The sequence below is a fragment of the Triticum aestivum genome, chromosome 2B, assembly GCF_018294505.1.
Source record: "Triticum aestivum cultivar Chinese Spring chromosome 2B, IWGSC CS RefSeq v2.1, whole genome shotgun sequence".
NCBI classification, from domain to species: Eukaryota; Viridiplantae; Streptophyta; class Magnoliopsida; order Poales; family Poaceae; genus Triticum; species Triticum aestivum.
In genome coordinates, this window is record NC_057798.1 from 411,785,685 (window position 1) to 411,807,749 (window position 22,065).

General features: G+C 43.2%; 1 protein-coding gene across 4 annotated transcripts; it reads right to left on the minus strand.

Annotated features, from left to right (window-relative positions):
• Positions 1–1,073: 1,073 nt before the first annotated feature.
• LOC123045205 (phototropin-2) lies at positions 1,074–20,258 on the minus strand. Of its 4 annotated transcripts, none has more exons than XR_006421129.1 (25): positions 19,953–20,258; positions 17,504–18,040; positions 17,233–17,415; positions 17,059–17,150; positions 16,710–16,959; positions 16,415–16,625; positions 16,261–16,331; positions 10,463–10,569; positions 10,271–10,320; positions 10,050–10,154; positions 9,553–9,612; positions 9,066–9,155; positions 8,076–8,152; positions 7,690–7,774; positions 7,512–7,592; positions 7,224–7,327; positions 5,650–5,699; positions 5,363–5,469; positions 4,314–4,436; positions 3,336–3,387; positions 2,346–2,458; positions 1,951–2,091; positions 1,754–1,863; positions 1,496–1,648; positions 1,074–1,386 (listed from the first exon to the last, which is right to left on the minus strand). XR_006421129.1 is itself a non-coding variant. In XM_044468166.1 (24 exons), the coding sequence occupies exons 2-23, from the start codon at positions 17,941–17,943 to the stop codon at positions 1,771–1,773; spliced, it is 2,685 nt and encodes an 894-aa protein (XP_044324101.1). In that variant the 5' UTR covers positions 17,944–18,040; positions 19,953–20,258; the 3' UTR covers positions 1,074–1,386; positions 1,754–1,770. The 4 variants fall into 4 exon arrangements, 2 of the variants coding, with proteins under 2 accessions (XP_044324101.1, XP_044324102.1); XR_006421128.1 differs by having other exon boundaries at positions 1,496–1,663; XM_044468166.1 differs by lacking the exon at positions 1,496–1,648.
• Positions 20,259–22,065: the final 1,807 nt, after the last annotated feature.

Here is a 22,065-nt window from a genome sequence, read left to right on the forward strand (position 1 = left end):
TGCTAAGAGAAATACTCCCTCTTTTTCGGTTTATATGGCTTATTAAATTTAAAATCTCATTAACCAAGGCAGATGATGAGTGGAGAAATATACCTCGTAGTTTATAAAATTACTCAAACTTTAATCTGCATTAATTATAATATATGCATGGATGACCATTAAATGAGTAGAAATGGTTACATGGGTTGGTTTCTTTTAATCCTTGCATGCATCAATTTAATGCACCTTAGAATGTAAACATGTGGCAGAAAGAAGTGAAGATAAGACACTTTTGCACTTCTTTGCAATATCCCTTCCGTTATCTTGGTGAAATCCTAACCTCCCGCGTCGCCACCCGCAAGGCGGCCAGGGAGGGCTCCCAGATCCTCCCGCCACGAGCCTCCCCCCTCCTCCCTCCTCCCTCGCCGCCGCCAGGGGCGCGGCCGGGCGAAGCCCGCCCGGCGCCAGCGTCGGCGGGGCTTGTTCTTCCTCCAACGCGATGGGGCGGCGCGGGCCTCTTCACCGGGTGCGAGCGCGGGGCGCCGCGGCGTGGCGCTACGTGGATGGCTGCGCGGTGGAGCGCGCCTCGCCGCCACGGCTGGATCCGTCCGGCAGGTGGCGCGGGGCCGCGGCGGCGGCTGGGGTCCGGCTTCGAGCTCCCGACGGTTGTGTTGGTTCTTCTCTGCCACGGGCATGCGGCGGTGGTGTGGCTTGACCGGTGACGGTCCGGCGACCTGGTGGTGGCCGGCGGTGCGCGTGGTGGTGGTGCTTCCACTTGGCGGCTCTCTGTGCGGTGAGGCAGGGGAGCGGCTTGGACAGGGGGCGGCGGCGCTAACGGCGTGCCGGCTGCAGCGCGAAGGCGGGAACTTTACGGGCCTCGGAGATCCCGGCCGGGCCTATGCGGCCACGGGTCTGGTATGTTCCTGCTATTGCGTCCGATCAGGTACCGTCATCGACGGTGGAGGTGGGGTCCTCCCGCATGCTGACGGTGCTGCTGCCTTAGTCCTGGCTCCTCTTCTTCATTGAGCAAATACAAGCCGAAAATCACAGAATATATTGAGCCGAAAATCCTTAAAACAGGTATTACAGTAATCTGAATGGTTTGTAAATACAAGCTTTATTGTAAAGAAGCAAATTTCAGATCTTTTCAGAGTACATTATCCGTGCCGCGTACATCTTACCATACCATCTCCAGGAAGAGTGAAACTTTACAGGAATAATATCCTATTTACTGGATACAGTAAGCTCCTAATCTAACCAAAAGAATAGCTCATGTACAGGATCTCGAGGCATCTCAAAGTGAAAACACTGAAGGCCACACTTCCTTCTATCACTTCACAGGACTTGCAAGCCTCTTATTTGGTTAAGAACAACCATTCCTACCACATGGACGTCGTGCAAACAGTCCTGCAAAAATCAATAATATCAGTTTACAAACAAGAAAAACATAAATCAAGAAAAAAAATTACACTGTAAGTAATGTACTCCCTCCTTCTAGTGTCAAAAAGCGTCTTACATTATGGGACGGAAGGAGAGTACTTATTTCAGTACGACGGCCTGCTTTGATTACACAAGACCTGCTTTTACTAGGCACAGACCAAGCCTTCGCGTATGATATGTCCACCCATACTCATCCACTTGTTCATATTCGCCCCCGTTTTCTCATTATCTAATTAGAGTTTGACTATATTTTAATCATTATAAATGTCAATTATTCATATTCTTGCAAGTTCGTAACGAAACAATGACAAACATTACTTGACAAGGAAATTACCTTGCGTCATTTCCACCTTAAAATGTATCAATAACACCTTCCTCGGGCTTCACTTTTGGTTGAGATTCCTCGCCAATCAGCTTCAACGGAACATCAAGCTCCGGGGGACTCTGCAAATCCAAACTTATTTAAACATTAATAACAAACTAAGCTATCATACTCTGAAAGCTTTCTGCAACCAAAAACTTTTAGATCACCATGCAACGTATAAGTGGCCAATAGATGTCTTCAAAAAATGGATGTTCCTTGATATCATTTGCACCAGTATTTGAACCTATGCGAGAAGAGGGATCTCTCTGAAGCAGTCCGTGGATTAGTTGCTTCGCCTCCAGGCTAACCTGAAGAACGTATTTCAGTTAACAAATTGACACAAATAAACAAAATGTACTATATACTGAAGCAGTTTTAGACAGACATGATGTGTTGTTATTCATTCCACCCTGTAAATACAAAAACCAAAATTCGCTCAAGAGATTGTACATACATTCACGTTTTACGGTTTAGAACTGAATATATTGAGCAAGAATAATTGGCCCACATCACAGAATGCTCAGCTCTTAGTTTTATAGATAGAGAAGAAGAAAAATGTTACCGGGATGCTACTAGGAAACGTAAGATCTTTGTGCAGGATGTTATAAAATGTCTTCTTCCTGTTCTTTCCTCGAAAAGGTGTACGCCCATACAGCATCTCATACAATAGAATTCCTATAGCATGGAAAGGATGTTAGCTGACCTCACAGTATTACCTATTAACATCACCTTACAATTAGATGGTTGGAGATACTCAAGAATACATCTCGTTTCTAAAACATTTTATAATTATCCAGATATTGCAGATATAGGATCATATGCAACACTCTACATCATACAAAGCACATATGGTTTATCTGCTACTCCCTCCGTCCCAAAATAAGTGTCTCAACTTTGTACTAGCTCTAGTACAAATTTGTACTAAGCTCAAGACACTTATTTTGGGACGGAGGGAGTACAAGTTAGAACCAAAGAACTTGGTATGCATATAATCTTTTTTGATAGACGGGATTTATCCCTGATTTCATCATGTAAACCTTAAGAGTTCTTATACAGAAAAAAAAGCAGGAAACAACATGAAAAGAACAGGTATGTAAACCTTAAGGATTTATCCCTGATTTATCACTGCAAGCCCAGTTTACTGAAATGTTTCCACGTGACTATATGACATATAAACAATACTGTGACACTAAACAACTGACTCTAATGTGTTCGAGAAACAATCAACTTAACCACTACTCCCTCTGTGAACTAATGTAAGACATTTTTGCAGTTCACATGCAAAAACGTCTTATATTAGTGTACAAAGGTTGTAACTCTTTGTAGTCCAACTGGCAATATATATGGCTCTCAGTGTGGATTGTTCTGGCTATTTTCATGAGATGTAGCTGACCCAGAGAAATTTCAGCTATCTACACCTTTTCAGGTGATTGCTACTCCTACTAAGAAGAGGGGAGAACAAAATTTAACTGTTTTTTACTCATGGTTTACTACACTGGTACATCAGATAATTTATATAATAAAAATATATTTATTAGTCTTATAGCTTTACCAAGAGCCCACCAATCAATGGCACTTGTATGTCCTGCACCTGTGATGACCTCCTAAAATAACAAAAAAAAAGGCAAGGCAATTGTGTTAATTATTAGGAAATAGCTACAATAACATCAGGTAGTTTAGAATAGTACGTTTCAGACTACGTGGAAGATCAAAAAACAACTTACTCTGTTATAAAACTCCCTTCACTTCCAAATAGATGATTTTTTTTAGCATAAAGTTCATGTTATAAAATAGTATTTTGGCGATGTAAGATTCATATTTTCTCAAAAGATGACCATGCTATTTATTGTGGTCATGAATATCAGTGAGACAATGTTGGGAACATAAAACGATATAGAACTATTAGAGATAATAGAACATACGTGAAAGAGAGAATGGGTTATCATCGCAAGTTTCAGATTTTGACATTCCATCGTCTGAAACAGGTGAAAAGTAAGTACTCCCTCCGTCCCAAAATAACTGTCTTGAGCTTAGTACAAATTTGTACTAGAGCTAGTACAAAGTTAAGACACTTATTTTGGGACGGAGGGAGTATAATCTATCTTTTGTAACTAAGTTTAGGCCAGAACCCGAGACAGGCTAAAAGTGAAAATGGAATGTCAAACCTGAAACAGTTGTGATAGATTATAATCTATCTTTTGTAACTAAGTTTGAATCTGAGTGAGAATAATCTATCTTTTGTAACTAAGTTTAGGCCAAAAGTGAGTATAATCCATCTTTTCTATACCTTCAAAACCTAGATATGGAGATGGGTATATATGGGTCTAATCTATCTTTTAACTAAGTTTAGGCCTAAAGTGATCTGTTTTGTGATGGAGGCCATAGTACATTAGAATGTTATGATGGTGCAGGTTACGTTAAGATTATATTGTAAACAATAACTCCAGCAATGAAAATTATTGAGTTCCAACAAAAAAATATATGTAAACCAACAAGTTGACATGCCATGACTGAGGGCAAGGTATCGTACTGGTGCAATGTATTCTTCAGTTCCAACAAACGAATTTGATGGAGTAGAAGGATCCGAGACAAATGAAGGTGGCATAAATTCTTTAGATCTCCTTCGTTTTAGCGATGTCGAATGCTTTATAACCTGCAGGAGAGATGCCCATCATGAATTTTATAAATACTTTGTTTGAAGCGATTCCTTACAAGAAAATATAAAGATGTATAATTGAAGAAAACAAAAAGCAACCTTAAAACCGGACAGGCAAATGAACAGTTGGTATATTGGTTAAATAATTCAGTCACCAGTTTCCAAATTATTGATAGTATACTCATATAGCATTAGTTAGTTCAGTAAATACAGAGAATTGGTTGAGAAAAGTGATATATTTGCTAACTTCCATTTTTCTAAGTGAGACAAATTTGCCAACTATGGTGTTCAAGCTCGGGCACGGAAATACAAACAAGGTGCCATGCAATACAAGCACTGGCTGGCTGGTGTATGCCCTTGGGCCTGTGGGCTCCATATCTGTTAGTAGACCACTTCAGATGGGCCAAGGCAATTGTGCAGACCTTGCGCGCTGGTGGTGCACTGCACGCCTGCACCTCAGCGAGGGAAGAAGGCACCATATAAGAGTTTGACAAGAAACACGCGGTAAGCGACTGCGACCTTCATCAATAGTTCACTATTAGATAGATCAGGTCAGCGGTTCAGGTAGAAACTCAGCCTGCTGCCCATTTTTCGCATCTGCATGGATGGTCTCTAAGCTGAGAAGGTTGCTGGTTGTGTTCTTTTTTTGTTGAACAAGCGGTCCAGCCCAGGTTTTAATCTAGGCCAAAAAAGTACTAGTCTACATAAAATTTTCTTGACAATTAGGCAATCTGTTATATTTACTTTGAATACGATGGATGTGAAAAGTCAAAGATGGTTACTTGAGTATGAGGAATTCTTTGATTTAATCTTCAAAATGTTTCAAATTCTATATGTGTTAATCAACTCATCAGCTGATAAGGAATCCGTTAAGTATTCTAGAAAATTTTTAACAGCACTCAAAATGTGTTTCCTCAACTTACATGGGGTTTCGACGAAGTCAAAAATGAGAGGTCAAAATCAGTCAGCACAATGTGCCCATCGGCTTGGAGCAAAATGTTTTCTGGTTTCAAATCGCGGTATATAATACCTGCATCAGAAATAGTGCATGCAAATCATCAACCTCATACATCATAACAGAAACAAATCGGTCTCTTTAAAGAACATATACAGGTAGAGCACCACATTGTTAACAGTGAAGCACTAATGCACGGTCTTCTAAGAAACTTTGTCGATAATAAAATATTGAGTTAGGAAGTCACAGCTATACCAAGACAATGAAGATACTCGAGACCAATTACAACCTCCGCAGCATAAAACCTACAGAAAACATACATCAAAATAATGTTACAGAAAAGAAAATATGTAAATGGAATATAGTAGATGCATATTGTTAAGACAAGATGTATCACTGCACTAAACAGTTACTTATTTCTATAACGGGAAACAGAAGAGCAAAAATAGTGAACATTCTTGTGGTTTTGAGCAGCAACACCTTTCCTTCACACAAGCAAGTTATGTACTCCAAACTACAAGAATTTGATGACATTATTTGCTAGAAGCAGTTTCATTCAGTGGAGCGGTAAGAAAGAGTATAGCGCTGCTCGCAGGCTACTGCAGGGGCAGCAGGCCTCATAGCATCACTACCAAGCTTAGCGCTCAGGGGTGTGGCATCGGCTCTTGTTGTAACCGGCCTACCTGCAGGCTTGTCCAAAACTATTTTTTTTCTATCGATGCATGGATACACAAAGCTCTTATGTTTTCTCAAGAAAGAAAACAGTATGAAAGAGTGTATCAGAGCGACTGAATTAGCAAAAGATGCCTAGTCATATCGTCTTAGTGCCATAGTGTGTACAAAAGCTTATATCAGGTAAAATATTCAGATATTGCAAAACCTGTAAATACAAGGTATTATTAATAAAATACCACATGTTTTACTCAGCAATTTTCTAGAGCCAGCTGAAATAATTACTATTTGAATTCAGGAAGGCATAGCCTGACCATAACTTATTTGACTTTGTACTATTTTTTTCCAGCAAGACATCAAGCTACTTTCATCTAGATTGCCAGTTTGCTTATCATATAAAGGAGTTGCAGTACAGGTTTGGATGGGAGGGGAAAAAGATAGAATCCCAAAGTCTCCTTCGCTCCCGTGGTCTCTGATGTCTTTGTTATCACTGCCCTATACTGGCAGATCCAGAAATCTTACCATATGGGTTGGTTCAGTTACAAGGGCACTTGCAAAAAGTTGTGCGGTCATCATTTGGCCAATACAGCCTAGGAACAACGACAGCCTGGGCAAGAAAAGAATCATGACTGCTAGAGCTAATCCTCTTATTTCCCACAGCTATACCTTAAGGTTCCAACCTTTCAAAAAGACCTCAAGTTCCATTTTTTGGGGAATCAGCACATAAAAAAATTTAACCACTGGAAATGCCCGAAGGAAAAGATGTCCCTCCATTACAGAATAAATGGTTTTTGGTTTTCCAGTTTTCAGTGTCCAGAGTCTACATGATGAAATTTTGACCGTCATTTTAATATGTCATGTTAGTACGAATATAACAACAAAAGCACTTTTGATGACATATCAATGCATATAATCTCCACGTGGCAAATCTATATCAATGCATATAATCTCCACGTGGCAAATCTGGAACAGCAGTTGCAGGATCATGGGATTAAGTGTAGGATTAGTTAGTATTTTCCTTAAAAGAAGCTAAATTTGAAAGCACAAAGCCCATAAGTAAAGAGTGAAATAAAGGGCAACTTTGGAAGCAAATTACAATTTCTAGAAAATATTGTGCTTGTAACGACTAGCCCAGATGTTAATATTTGAGCAGCTACCTTGCAGAATCTTCTCTGAAAATTTTCAAGGGTTGCTTATCAAGCGCCGCAAACAATTCTCCTCCGGGACAAAAGTCTGTTATAAGACAAACATGTGTTGGCGTCTGAAAATAGACAATAAGAATTAGCTATAAACGTTCCAAAAAAGTTATCTGGAAATTTAATATTGGCCATTGTGGAGATTAACAGGAAGCAACTAATGGGGCTTCAATCTTCATATTACCTTCCATATGTCGTTTACTAGAAATGTAAAATAACTCAGATAAGGCATAAGGTCATGAAGCTAACCTGAAATGAAGTATACAATGTTGGAAGAAAAGGATGATCCAATAGAGAGTATATTTCTCTTTCAATAATAGCTCGGTGCACCTGTGCATTACAGAACTTTATTAAAATATTCAAGCAAAAGATTGTTTAGAAAAACAATCTATAATAGCATGTCAATATTCATCAATAAAAAAAATACCTTGTTGCGGTTCAACATCACTGATTTGTCCATTGCCTTCATCGCAAATAATTCACCACTACCTTGCAACTCAACCAAGTGTACACTGAAGACCAAAAAAATAATATTATAAAGAGCTATACATCTGATAGCAGAAATAGGGCTAAATTTGAACAGGGTGGCCTAAAACATGGAATTTACTTCAGGAAAAAGTTCATACAAGATGGCTACTCATAAATAAGTTAGACATGACACGGCCAAGCTTACCGAATTAACCATACCTATCCACATAGACATAGGTGCTATTTTGAACTACACACTGTTCTTGCAGCCCCGCAGGGCCACACTCTCATAACAGAAGAAATGGAGATTAGCTAAAATGTTAAGACACCGTTGAGGAGTTGTACCTGCCAGTGTCCCCACACCCCAGAGGTTTTACTGGCTTGAAGTGTTTCAAGCCAATCTTCTCCCCGGTTTCTATAATCTGCAATGACAAAAAAAAAAGCATGTGGGTAATTAACAATCATCCCCCTTCTGTTTCTTGCCTGCTTTCTAGCAACTTAAAAGCATGCTTGCCAGGCAGGCATGTCAAAAAAGATAACATAAGAGATAAGACCCTATTGGTCGCGCGCTAAAGGATGTGCCTTACTCTAAGGATACTAAGGTAGGGGTTCTATTGTTTCTAAGGACAATGGTTGGCTGAACCTAGGGGCTGCAGCTCCAAGCTGTCAAATCAGACCTCCTAATCTCGAGATGCATGCACCCTTATAGCTGAGAAAATGTAATTGACTAAGACTGTTTTAAGAACTAAGAAAACGAAGAATTTCTTTCAGAAGCTAACTTTTGGCCATGTTGAATACTATGTATCTCTATCATTTTTTTAGTACCATGTTGCACACATCATAACAAAAAAAGCATCTGCGCTTTTGATGGTTAATATGGCCCAAATCCTGATGACATCATGGGATCTAGGACATTAGAGCTGGTGCTCCTAGGTCAGATAAACCCCTCCCTTATTTCTAACTCATCAACTATTTTAATATATTCAAGTATCATGTAGGTTGAGACAATTTGATTCTGCTATTGCCACTGCAAGAATACAGAACTATCTATATATCTATCTATACCAACATAAAATAACCCAAAGGGGCAGATCCAACTAATCTCGCCCATCAAACCAGGTCAATCCAACAACTCAGGCTGCTTCAATGGCGAGCACTCAACATCTTTAGCGTGCAGTTAATATCGTACCAAATATCAATGCCAGCGCTAATCACATAATTGACACGTAAATAATATTATATCTAATATATGCATGCAATTAATATACTGCCTAATATCATCATGCGTTGCACGTACGCATTTACTAGTCTTGTGAAACAACAGATAGAATATACCTTTTCTATCGCTTTCCAAGAAGAGTTATTCCGTTTGTGAGGTTTTGGAGAAACAGATAGTGAGTGCATTGCCCACAGGTCCTCTGGTCTCTGGGAAAGCAACAGATAGCATGACGTCCCACCAATCACAAAGAACTGGCTAAACAAATAACTTCTCCAATATATTCATATATCAAGTAAAAATATTCAGGAAAAGTAATAATAATCTGTTATGTACTGCAAGAACCAAGTAGCAACCTATCTAACCAGTCCAGTGTGCATGCCAGCATGTGTTCATATAAATTTACGATATTATACCTTGTGTTGCATATTCTGATTTTCGTATTATTTGCATAGGAATAACTAAGATTTTATTCGATCTTTAAATCAACTTCCAAAATCATCTACCATTCTTTTATACATCAATCAAGAACAAAGCATGCCAAAGCAACGTTGATTTCAGATCCCTTTAGGAACACTGAATCAACAAAAAGTAGATGTACCTTACCAAGTTGGCATCAGGAAGCTCCCTGACCGCTTCATCCACATTCCCTGCTGTAGCTTTGACCTGGTTAGATCTCATTCTACAAATAGTTAGCACAGCTCAAGTATTACCCCTTTTCCAAAAAAAACTCAAGTATTACTATTACAGGAAAATTATGTGTCTGCTAGGTTTTTTAGTAGCCCCATATTGCAATGATCTTGGAACCTTCCAGCCTATTTTAGAATTTCTCACAGAGACTGTTGACTGCAGAAACAATACTACAGCCAACGCTTCTTGAAAAATACACAATTTATTGTTTGTTTTTGGAACGTGGCATTTAAATTACAAAACTAAAATCATCTAAAAAAGGCTATGGGGCCTAAGTACCCAAACGACATCCAGCTGACTAATTATAGGTCTCTAGATTAACTTTATCTGTTTCCCAACATATTTTTTTTTTCTGAACCAAAGTACTTTTTCACATCCTCGAAATGGAAATTACTCAAGCTGAGCTGGCCTACCAGTTTGGCACTTTGTATCTCAGTGTTCTCCGAGAGTCGGTTCCTGAGGGGTTCAACATGATCGCTTCCATCAAGTTGCACGCCGATAAAGTACTGAAGCTCCCCCTGTATCCATAGTAGCATACAAATGCACAATTGTTACAGCACCATGCTGGCTCCATCTATGTAACTGTAACTGCAAGCTCCAGAACAAATTCAGCATTTGGATAACATTTCGCTACCTTCTGATCCCACATAGGCTGCAGGTGAAACAAGTTCCAGAACTTCTTCCCTGGTCCATCACAAACCAAAACAAGATACTGTAAGCAAATGTCCCACTACTACATCCTAGAAACTGGATTGCTTAGAGGGGAGAGAGCAGAACTAAAATGTGAGTCCAGGAATCTGTCACTAGATGATGCAAAATGTATTACCGCTTTTGGTGTAGTTAATTAGCTGGACGGTGACCTCCTTCTGCTCCCTGATGGCCTCCCTGATCTTGTCAACGGTGGTCTGGTCGGTCTCCGACCCTTGAAGAAACCTGCAAGCACCAGCAAAATCGAATCACATTATTACATCACCTAAGAGACTAAAGAACTCATGGGAAATTAAAGCAGAAGAGACATGGGAAAATCGAAGGGGGAAAAAACTAGCATTGCAAAAATGTGGTGGCCAGAAATGCGGCAACCTCCGCCATGGGGCGGTGGTGCTGCTCTTGCACGAAGGTCTGACGGTATGGCGGGGGACTCGATATCAGTCAGGATTCAGCCTCTCATGTCAAGGCCGGGGCACAATTAAACTCCGGCCGCACCGTGCTCACGTTCCAAGCCCTAGCCGCCATATCCAGATCAAACTCCTCTCCCATACTCTCCGGCCACAGCTCCGGCGCCGCGGGGCAGAGGGAGGGGAGGAGTCCCCCGCGACGCTGACGATGGACATCAATCTCCTCGCGAAGCTAAGCTTCTCTGTTCATAGTTGCTAGCTAGTTCCTCCCGTCCCCATGTAACTTTGGAAATGGTTAAATGGCGAACAGTCGCCTGTTTGAGATAGATCCGAACGGCTATGGATCCGTCCGATCGTGATCTTGCGGCTGTAATGAGTCACAGCGATTCATTGGCGCTTTAGGGCATGTTCAGTTAATCCCCACCGCAAGGGGATTGGAGAGGAATGGAAGGATTTGGGGTGGATTTTGACTTGCTGGGATTTAATCCCTTCAAACCTCTTGAAATCTTATGAAACCGAACAAGGCCAGGTTCGATTTTACAGAGATAGTTGATTAGTTTGTGCTTTGCATTGATCAAGATTTGTTTCCTTTTACACGGGTATGGGGATGTAGCGCCATGCAGTTTTAATAGGAAAAGAAACATGATAAAACTAAGAGTTGAACTCGGCCTGAGAGTTGAGAGATTGCGTCTCTCACCAACTAGGACAATATTTTGGTACAAATCTAAATTATGATTTTTTTTATACAAGCGAACCTTATCACTAATCAAACCAGTCAATCGAATCTCTATAGAAACATGAGATCCGATTTTTGAAGATCTTATCGCGACAAACTTAATAATGAAAAAATAAGAGTTGTCATACCACAATAACATTTTTGTGAATAGCATGTTAATTTAAGCAACACATACCTAATAACTTACGTACAACACAATAGTAGCATTGACTCATGCTTCTGTGTGAAGTATGATAATTTACGCACAGCGAACCTGATAACTTAAGTACAACACAATGATAACATTGATCCATGAAAAAAAAAATTAAAAACAAACACCGTTAAGTTCTGTGTAAAAAGTGTGGCACCATACGTATTACGGGACAACTTATGTACACGGGAACTTTGAATCCGAAAAAATACATAAAACATATCAACAAGGGATCTAGTTTTGAAGATTTCGTCACGGCGGATTCAATAATATAAAAATAGATTTTAAATCAGACCGGTGGTTTGAGCTACAAAACATTTCAATTATTGAAATGAGAAGAATCTAGGATAGCATCAGTTTTTTGTCCTCTATTGCATGTGGGAGAAGGTGGGGGAACTTATTTTATGCCCTCATAATTTCAGTGTAAATAACATCTAGACCTACTAATAAAGGGGGATTGTTTCTGCCCGTCTCTCGCGCACTTTGCAGAAAAGCCTTGAATTTCCTGAGAATCAACTCCCAGTCTAGATTTAAGTCAGATAATCCCTTTTGCAAAAAAAAAACTGATGTTTTTGTTAATCAACCCTAAGTGAAGTTTTAAGTTGGATTTTTACTTTTGCAGCAAACCCCCTCATATTTAGGTTAATCAACCCGCAGTTCATATTAAATGCTTTTTAAAAATATTCATATCTTTTAAACCCTAACTCCAAATTTAACTTGTATATATGGAATTTAATTAGGAAATGTGTACAATCTGAATATGTTGTTTTACGTGTTTGCAAATTTTTAAATGATATTTAGGGTGCAACCTTAATCAGTAGCGCATGGTCCATCTTTCTTTTCGTACTAGTGTCAATCTGAATTGAAAATGAACACCTCACCAAAATCAGATTGGAGACGAAAGAAATCATCTATAACCACGCATGGACGCCTGATGAAAACCTTACAGTAAAAACAAATTTCTCATCTTATGCAGCGCGAGAGGGATACCTTATGATTGACCACATTCAACCGCACTGGAATTGTGTGAGCACTGAGGCCACCGTCGGTGACGGTGGGAAGAAGGATAAGCAGAAACACAAATGGGATGCCATGTGTTGAAATAAAGGATGTGGGCATATTGGGGTCTTCAATCGTGGTTATTGGGTTAGGGGCGTGTGGTATTTTTTCTCTCTCTCAGTTGCAATGCACATGCTCTTTTGCTATGATAACTTATGTACAAAGACATGATAATTTACATAATCCAGACGTGGTAACTTTGGACCCGATAAAAATCATTGAAACATACCAACATGGAATCGGGTTTGAAGTCGACCACCGATTTGAGTTACAATACATTTTGAATTTTTGAAATGAGAAGAATCTAGTATGACATTAGTTTTTGTCCTCTAGTGTATGCATGCATGTGCATATGAGGAGGAGAAGATAAGGTGCTTATATCAATCCCTAAAAATATAACGTTCTCCCGTTAGTCCACTCTTATAAGAAAGTCAAATTGTGCAAAGTTTGAAGAGGTTTATAAGAAAAAGATATCAACAACTAAGATACAAAATAATATCATGCAAAAATAAATCTATTATGTATTTAGTTATACTGATTTTGTATTTTAGTTGCTGATATTTTTCGTTGTAAACTTAGTTAAACTTTACATCGTTTGACTTGAGACCAAATTTTTGGACCTTTTGGGAGACGAAGGGAGTAACTTTTAATTTTAGTTCGGTTTAGATTATATTTCTTTTGAGCTAGTTGCACAAATTAGCATGAAAGCTTTTGATTCAAATATGTGGTTAAATGAGTAGCTCAATTTAATAGAAACTGGGAGCTTCCATTTATAGCAATTGGATGTTAAAATGATCAGTAGTTTATGTTAAGTATGTTAAAAATTGGGAGCAAATCATGTGGATGCACAAACGTTGGAATGGTCTGGTTTGGAATTGTGTCTTTTGGGGATTTTTTAAATTTTGGCACCGATTAGAAACACCCTTCCAATACACTGAATTTTTGGGATTAAGTTTTGGAAACGAGTTTAGGAGTAAAATTTTGGGGATCGATTAGAGTTGTTCTTATCCACTGGAGTTAAGTTTTGGGGATCGATTAGAGTTGCCCTTAGCTATTGGTGTTGTGGCGATATCGCTGCGATGTGATGGTGATGTAGTTTCGAATAAGAATCTTTCATCTCCAACGTTTCATTGATGATGTGTGCGGTGTCCTGGAGAAACTTATAGGCCTTATTGTTCTCATCATTCTTCATTGATGACGGAATGATATTCTGTGTTTGTCGGCGGCATGGCTCCATGTTATTTTCGACGACATCATAATAAAAAAGGTAGGGGCAATATTATTATGGATCCCAATACCCATGGACACCGTGCTTGTAAGGTGAGGTCTGGAGGGCAGTTTATGCCCGCTATTTTTCATGATGGGTATCCACGAGCTCAAGGATTGCCCATGGTGTAGATTTAGCTATAGATACTTATCTAACAGGTAGATTCCACATGATAGTGACCCTAAGAATTATAGATGGTCTAGAAATCCAATGGCATATATCCATGACTAAATATTTGTATTATATTGGTAATATGACTCTTATTGTGTTTGGGGCTTTTATTTGCCATTGTTGCTACTGCTTTTTGCATTTGCTCCATGAATAGTTGGGTATCTGAAAGTTGCGTGCATGTATAGGAATTTGTGCCACATGGATATCAATGTGGCTAGGAAAAAGAATGAGTAGCTTGATATGGGTGATCTAGAGGAGCTATACGCGGCCAGACCCACCACACTGCCATCCTTATTCTTCTTCAATGCGCTCTTCTTTTTCGAACCTTCGCGAGAAAGGTCATCAGCCTCACCTAGTGATACAAGCACCATTGTTTACCTATATTATTGGGGTAGTTCACCTGATATGTTGGTGCTATTGTCAATCTTCGTTTCTACAAGGTGGTCTACAATTGTGGCAATTCAACAAGGTTTGGTCCTCCATACGCTTTTGCGGGTGCTTTAGTGGCTAAATGTATTGATGTTGTCAATCGTCTACAAGAGCTATGGTAGCATAACGATGACAAGTTCGCCTTTGGTTTTGATAAGAATTTTGAGACATATTGTCTTGATTGTAACCTATCCTTTTGTAGGGTCATTTCTCTTGACAAAAAACTCCACCCTAGACGAGACAAACCCACGATTAGGTAAGAAGTGTGTTTGAGAAAGCTCCACCTCATCTCCCACTCTATCTCTAAATTCCACTCCACCCCTAGATTATAAAGGCGTGCAATGTGTGCTGGCTATCGAACTAGCTCCAAATTGCATATTAGGGAGAGGTTGTTGTGAAATGTCTAAACTAACTATCTATTTTCTTGTTTTTTCAATCAATATGCTTGTGTATCACTTTCCTTGCTAAGCATCATATGTGTTTGTCCCGAGTGTGATTAAGAAGGTGTTGGTGAAGTTCGTCGGCGGAAAGTCTTGATCGGTGGAGTGCTCTAGCAAGCGACGAAGTCCTCCCTCCATCAGACGGTGATGGGATTGAGCAAAAAAATCTAGAAGAATGAGACGACAACGACGTGTACTATGGGAGAATGAGGGGCATTGATGATGTACTTCAGAAGAATGAGGTGACAACAACATGTTAGTCCATTGGCAATGGTGGGCGACGGGAGAAACAAGAAGGGGATAAGACATGACAAGCGGTTGAAGCTCTTGAGAAGATGAGGATCGTTAGGAAGCATAGGAAGGCAAACCCTAACCCCAGGTGTTGTCATATTGTGCCATGAAAAAAGATTGAGGAAGACGAAGGGTAGTTAGAGAGAAAACAGGCAGTGGGTGGGCTAGTGACTTGGAGTCACTCAATGTCATTGATGCACGTTTTCATATAACTCCAAGCTCTCGGCAAGTGAGGCATCTCTAGTCAAATGAACTAGAGGCCATTGTAATTTCACTCTACCTACAATATCAAGTTGAGATTTTTCAGGATAATTATACCTCCTCAACTAGTGAAGCTATGGAGCGGAGTTGTCCTCGAAACACCCTTGAAGGGGGAGGTTTTAGGATGCGGCTATTCTGCACCCGGGCTCATATAAGCGTGTGTGAACAGTAAACTCATTTTAAATGGTAAAAAAAATCCGAATTATTTTGTGGTGCAAGATGCTGAAGTGCCTGATGCCGGTGCAAAATTTGATGAAGTTTGAACATTTGAGGAGTTCGTGGCAAAAAGTAAGATTTTTTGGTGCCGGAGAATCTTTTGGAAACAAAACTGTTTACATCTGATTTTGTCTTTTTTTGCCACGAGCTCCTCAAATGTTCAAACACCTCGAAATTTTGCACAAACATCAAATTTGAGCATCTAGCACCACACAAGAAATAGGATTTTTTGAATTTTTATGCTACTTTTAGTTTTGCTATTCACCGGGTTTAGATGAGCCCGGGCGCCGAATGAATTATCGGAGGTTTTAAATCTGTTCAAGCATGCATTTTTTTCTTTGCTTTTTGACTAGGAAACTACCATTGCACCAATATGTTTGGTTACTTCTAGTCATGATCTAGTGAGTTGAGAAGGCGAGGCTTATTCACAAAACGAAAGTTTTTCTCACCTACAGTTCCTCCCCAGGATCTCTTCGCGCGTGTACTCCGTCAGCTCCAGGAAGCTATCAGACGCGAAAATCTGCCCAAAAAAAGACAATTCCATCAGTACTGTACTATTCTTCATCATGCACACGTAAACTGATTTCAGCTACGGCTACTTACAATTGGGTTGTCTGGGAGCCTGGGGTCCGTGATGACGAAGTTCTTCTCGATACGCTCGAGCGTGGTGGCGAGGTCCAGCCCCTGCCTGATGTCCTTCTCCCTCTCCGCGCGCTCCCAGCTGTTGGTGCGCTCCACCGTCATCTTCAACTCCGGCGCCTCCACCACCGCCGGCTCCCTGCTCCCCACGGAGCTCCTCTTCCCCACCTTGAACCTGCACATACAGCCTCTGCCATTGTGAGGACGAGGTTCCAATTCATTCAGTGTACAGTACCTGTTTAGCGATCAGGTGACTGACCCCATGAGGGAGGAGCGGCCGGACTTGCGCCCGCTCATCATCTTGCTCATCCGCGACTCCTCCTTCTTCAGGTCCCAGTAGGGCGACTTGTAGCCGCCGCCGGTCGGGGTGGCAGGAGCCACGAGCGGCGAGCTGATCTTGTCCGCGTCGCTGGCCTTGGGAGGCTCCCGCTCCGGCGAGTCCGCGCGCCGGTGCTTCACTGTCTGCACGACCTCCGTCATCGACGACATGGCCTTCTCCTTCTGCCGGTCTGCGTTCCCATGGAGTGTAGAGAATTGTCAGTTTCAGCGCCGATCGAGTCGAGAGTGACCTGACGACGGCCAAGGCAGAGTTGTTGCGCGTGGCTCACCGTCGTAGCGGATGAGCGACACCGGCAGCTCGTTCGGCCGCATGCGCTTGTCGCTCAGCCCTTCCGTGTACTTGCTCACCTCCACCTGCATCCTGCGCGTCCATCACAAATAAGAGGGCAGCACGAGCAAGAACATGTCTTCATGTGCATTGGACAAGTAAGGTGAGCGCGTACCCGATGAACTTGATGACCTTGCCGTTGTCGTCGCGGATGGGGGTGACGGTGAGGAGATTCCAGAACGGCGTGCCGTCCTTGCGGTAGTTCAGCAGCCGGCCGCAGAAGCTCTTGCCGGCCTTCACGGCGTCCCTGATCTTGGACACCTCGTTCTGGTCCGTCTCCGGACCCTGAAGAAACCGGCTGCACAAAAGCAGAGCTCAAACATGCCTCATCGCAGTGATCGATCGACCAAGAAACCGGGGACGATGGCGAGCACGAGCGCACGTACCAGTTGCGTCCGATGATCTCCTTGGCGGAGTACCCGGTCATGGTGTAGAAGCCGGCGCTGGCGTAGATGATGGGGATGTCGGGGCGGGTGGCGTCGGAGACGACGAACGTCTGCTGCAGGTTGGACAGCGCGTCCTTGAGCTCCTGCGACACCCGCGGCAGCGCGTCGGACGACCCGCGCCCCTCCATGGACGGCTTGGCGCTGCCCATGCCGGTGCCGCCGCTGCTGCGGCGCCGCTGCTCCGGCTTGGGCCACCACCCCTGCTGCTTGCTGCCGCTGCCTGAACCGCCCGGCTCCTCGACGATCTCCTTCCGGCTGGACAGCGACGGCGGCGTCGGGAGGGTGAAGCTGCTCTCGTCGCCGGACCCGGACCCGGACGGGAACGCCATCCACTTCTCCACAGAGTCGGCTACATCTTTGGAGCTGCCCGCGCCCGCCATGGATTACGTCACGTGCTAGCTGTGGCGACGCCGGTGACGAGACTGATTTGATTAACTGTGCAGCTATGGTGGAACAACCATCTGCTGAATTTCTGTGCTGAAAAGAAGAAACGCAAAATTCAGGTGTCTCGCAGGCAGTGTTGCTATGATCTTGTCGTAAAACTCATTCTTGGGGATGAATCCCTTCATCAGGAAATTACCAAACTTCTTTCCCGCTTCTTTTGGGCGGAAGAGAACAATAAGCAGAAGTACCATATGGTCAAATGGTCTGAGATCTGCAAACCTAAGGACCAGGGAGGTTTGGGAGTCATCTCTTCCAAGCGTATGAACATTGCCCTCCTGTCCAAATGGCTGTGGCGGATCCAGACGGAGGAGGGGGGCCTGTGGCTGCAGATTATCCGTAGGAAGTACCTTCGTGGGCAACCACTCGCTTTTGCCTCTAGGTCTGGAGGTTCCCAATTCTGGCAATCGGTGATCTCTCTACTCCCGGTCCTACGCATTGGGACCTCCATCCAGATAGGCTCTGGGTCTGCCACCCTCTTTTGGCTAGACCGATGGGCGGGACCCCGTCCCCTTGCGGAGCGTTTTTTCGCATTATTTTCTATCTGTGCTCGCCCACAGATCTCTGTGGCCGAGGCATTAGAGAACCTAGGCGCGATTGCCTTTCGTCGCACCTTCGGGGCGGCCGAACTTGTGCAATTGGATGAGTTACTGGAATGCATTGCCCTTCACCCTCCCTCTCTGGAACCGGATTCGCTCTCCTAGCACCTTGAGCCAAGCGGTAGATTTTCGACTAGATCTCTATACCAGGCTATTGTACCTACGCCTGGTCCAGTAGAGCTCACGGTGCTCTGGGAGATCAAACTCCTCCTTAAGATTCGCATATTCTTATGGCAATGGGTTAGAGGACGCCTCCCCTCGGGCATTGAGGTCCGTAAGCGTAATGGACCCGGGGATGGGCTTTGCCCCATTTGTCTGGTTCCGGAAGACTGCAACCACATCTTCTTTCGGTGCCCAACGGCGCAGTTTTTATGGAGCTGCTTTCGGGAGGTAGTCGGAGGCTCATGGTGCCATGACAACCTCCCGGATTTGTTCGGGGAGACCCTCCGGCTCCCCGGGTCTAGGCGCGCCCCTATTTGGGTCGCGCTCGGCACTCTTGCCTGGTCCCTTTGGTGTACCCGCAATAAATTAGTCATCGAACGAGTGATTCCGTCCCGTGTGACTGATGTGATCTACAAAATGTGTGGCTTCTTGCAGCTTTGGAGACCGCTTAGCAAGCGGAGTGACCGAGTCATCATTGACAGCATCATGGCGGGTCTTCGTGCCTCGGCGGCGTCATTCGCTCCTCCGCCTCCATCTCCACCCCCCCCCCCCCCCTGAGCCAGATTAGCGCTCTCCGGTACTCTTTTGGGGTTTGTCTTGCTGTGCCCCAGCATGTTCGTTGACTTTTTGTGTTTGTACCTTAATGTTGGATACTTGATGTTGGACGCTTGGTGGTATGCTTTATAATATAAAGCGGGGGAAACCCTTTTTCGTCGAATGAAGAAAAATCCACTCAAATCGCACGTACATTTGAGGCTGTTAACACCAACAGGTGATAATTTGAGCAATCACTTTTCTACTGTAGTATAGTGACCAATCAAGGGCTCCAAACAAATCGAACTGGGAACTGGAACTTGATATGTATATTTTTAAGAAAAAAGAACACAACCGACATGTGAGTGGAGATAAGCCAAGAATACTTCCAACATACCGAACTTGATAGACATAGTACAGTAGAGTGGAACCTACCCTCACTGTTCCATTATCCAAAGCAGACCAATGAAATACTGAACGCCCCGTTGGTACCTAGGCTACGTCCAGCTCCAGCTCCAGCACGGAATACCGGTGTACAGAGACGGCAAGAACATAAAAGGAAAGCGGCAAGACGACGGACCAAGCATCAAAGGACACAAGTGCACGGCCCAACCAAAAAGAGCAAAAGGCAGAGGAGGATCAACCAGACCAACCTTGAGGAATCAGGTGTCAGGTGCGGCACCTCCCAATGGCAGAGCAGAGCAGAGCAGCTGGACCTATCTAGCCCGTGCGGAATCAGGTGCTGCTGCTGCGCCTGGAAGTGGAAAGCAGAGCGGCAGCGGAAAAGAATGGCGGGCGTGGCGCAAGGGAGAGGATAATGCAATCCTGCCCGTGGTCGACTCACGGGCGTCGCCTCGCCCTCGCGGCCCCGTTTTGTGGCCAGCGATGGAGGCACGTACGGACCCCGGCCGGTGCGACACGGGGAGGCGTCGTCGCCAGCGAGCGGGGCATCGTGCGGACGCGTTTTGCCCAGGGGTGGGGGTGGTGTTGACGGCTACGGCGACGGCGACGGGGAGATTTTTCGGGGCGGGTGTGCGGCCACGGGAGTGCGCGAGGGAATCCAGTGGATGCCGGGCTGCCGGGGAGGTCCGCCTGAGCTTCGCTGTCGCGAGGTTGTTCCCGAGTGTGGGACGGCGACGGGCGAGATCAGTGTGGCCGGCTGCTGTGGATAACTAGGAACAATCGGGTACAAATACGATGGGACGACACGCGTTACAAAATTGCGTGTGCCTTCGAGGTCTTCTTTTTTAGCAGTAGAGATAGAGATTTAAGAAGAAAGACTACAGTTTTGTGTATGGATGGGGAAAATTTTCCCGCGTTACCAAACCTATGATGATTGCAGATGATTGGGTTGTGCTGGGGGCGACATCCTAGTAGCTTCTCTTGTGGACCGTCCGCTCAGCGTGATTAGGAGACGAGAGACAAAACGGGTGCACTGTTCTATGAAAAAGAAAACTGAATGAGATAGCTATCTTCTAACACTTGCAGATCTTTTGCCGATTATCACCTCTAGTACTATCCGAGAACTACTAAATGCCGCCTTATCTCGCAGCAGCAGTAGTAGTAGGAATTTCAGAATTCTTGCATCACTTTGTACTTTATTTATCAGGAGGGGGTGGCTCCCAGGAGCATATACTCCGGATGAACAGTAAATTAAACAAAAAACTAATTTTTTTGTAGATGTTCGTGTTAGTGTCGCAAGCATGCTTGACAAATTTCATGTGAAATGGAACGGCAGTGTTTCGTCAGTGAAAAAATAATTGGGTGACATTTGGTCTTCAATTTGTTTTGTTTTTGCACAGGCCAAAATGCTTAACTTTTTTGCCTCAAAATTTGCATGTAGCATTTGTATGTGACTAAGATCACATAAAAAATTATCTTGATTTTTTTGACATTCAAAAAATTATCTTTGGGCCTGGGAGCATGTGCTCCCTAGAGCCAAATTGAATTTCCATTATTTTTCATGATACTCGTAAGAACTTAAAAAAAATAGGTGTTGGCACAGGCCAGGTTTTTAAAGGAGTAGGAGATTTTGAGCATTGAATACTTTCTGGGTGAAAATCATGCTAATTGACATCATACTATCTACCATGAAGAGAAGATCATGTGGGAAGAAAACCAGTTGTGTAGGAACTTCCAGATAAGAAGACGGCGTGTGGTATGAGCATCCCCCACTCGTAGCGATGCTTGTACCATACGACGCCGCTACCATCTTGTCAACTGTTTTGCACTCGTGTGATCGGATCTCGCAAAGAAGGAACAAATAGGCCAAAACTCATGATGGGAATGAGCTGAGTCGGCCCGCCGGGTTGCTAATCTGACTCAAAAACTCGAGGGCAATTGGTCATGTGGGTTGGTCTCAAACAAGATTTGGGTCAACAGAACCGGCACCGGGTGACCCGCTGGGTCCAGCCGGGTCAGCCCACCCTACAGTCTTATAACTCACGGCAGCTGCAAATCTCCGTCGCGCCGGTGTTGTTGTAGGACCCAATTTGCTATATAGACTGTCATATGAATGCTCGCTTATATGAATAACAAAATTGTCTTGATATGTTTCAGCAGGATGTGCACGTACAAAATCACAAATGGATGGCATGAATTTTTTATTAACCATGTATTATAAATCTTAATTCTTTGTGTTTACAAAAATCTTAATTCTTACACTAGTCGGAGTGAATTAAACCGTGCCTAATTTACACATCTTGTTTGTCCACAAGGCGATGTAAAACAAGAATTTGGGTCTACCTAAAATACCCATAGGACCTA

What these genes read in the sequence shown, in the direction of transcription:
- LOC123045205 (XM_044468166.1), bottom strand. Translation starts at nt 17,943, where the DNA reads ATGGCGGGCGCGGGCAGCTCCAAAGATGTAGCCGACTCTGTGGAGAAG. An exon ending in GGCCGCTCCTCCCTCATGGG is followed by an intron (nt 16,626 to 16,709) that starts GTCAGTCACCTG and finishes CTGTATGTGCAG; the next exon opens with GTTCAAGGTGGGGAAGAGGA. An exon ending in GGGTGTGGGGACACTGGCAG is followed by an intron (nt 7,775 to 8,075) that starts GTACAACTCCTC and finishes TTTGGTCTTCAG; the next exon opens with TGTACACTTGGTTGAGTTGC.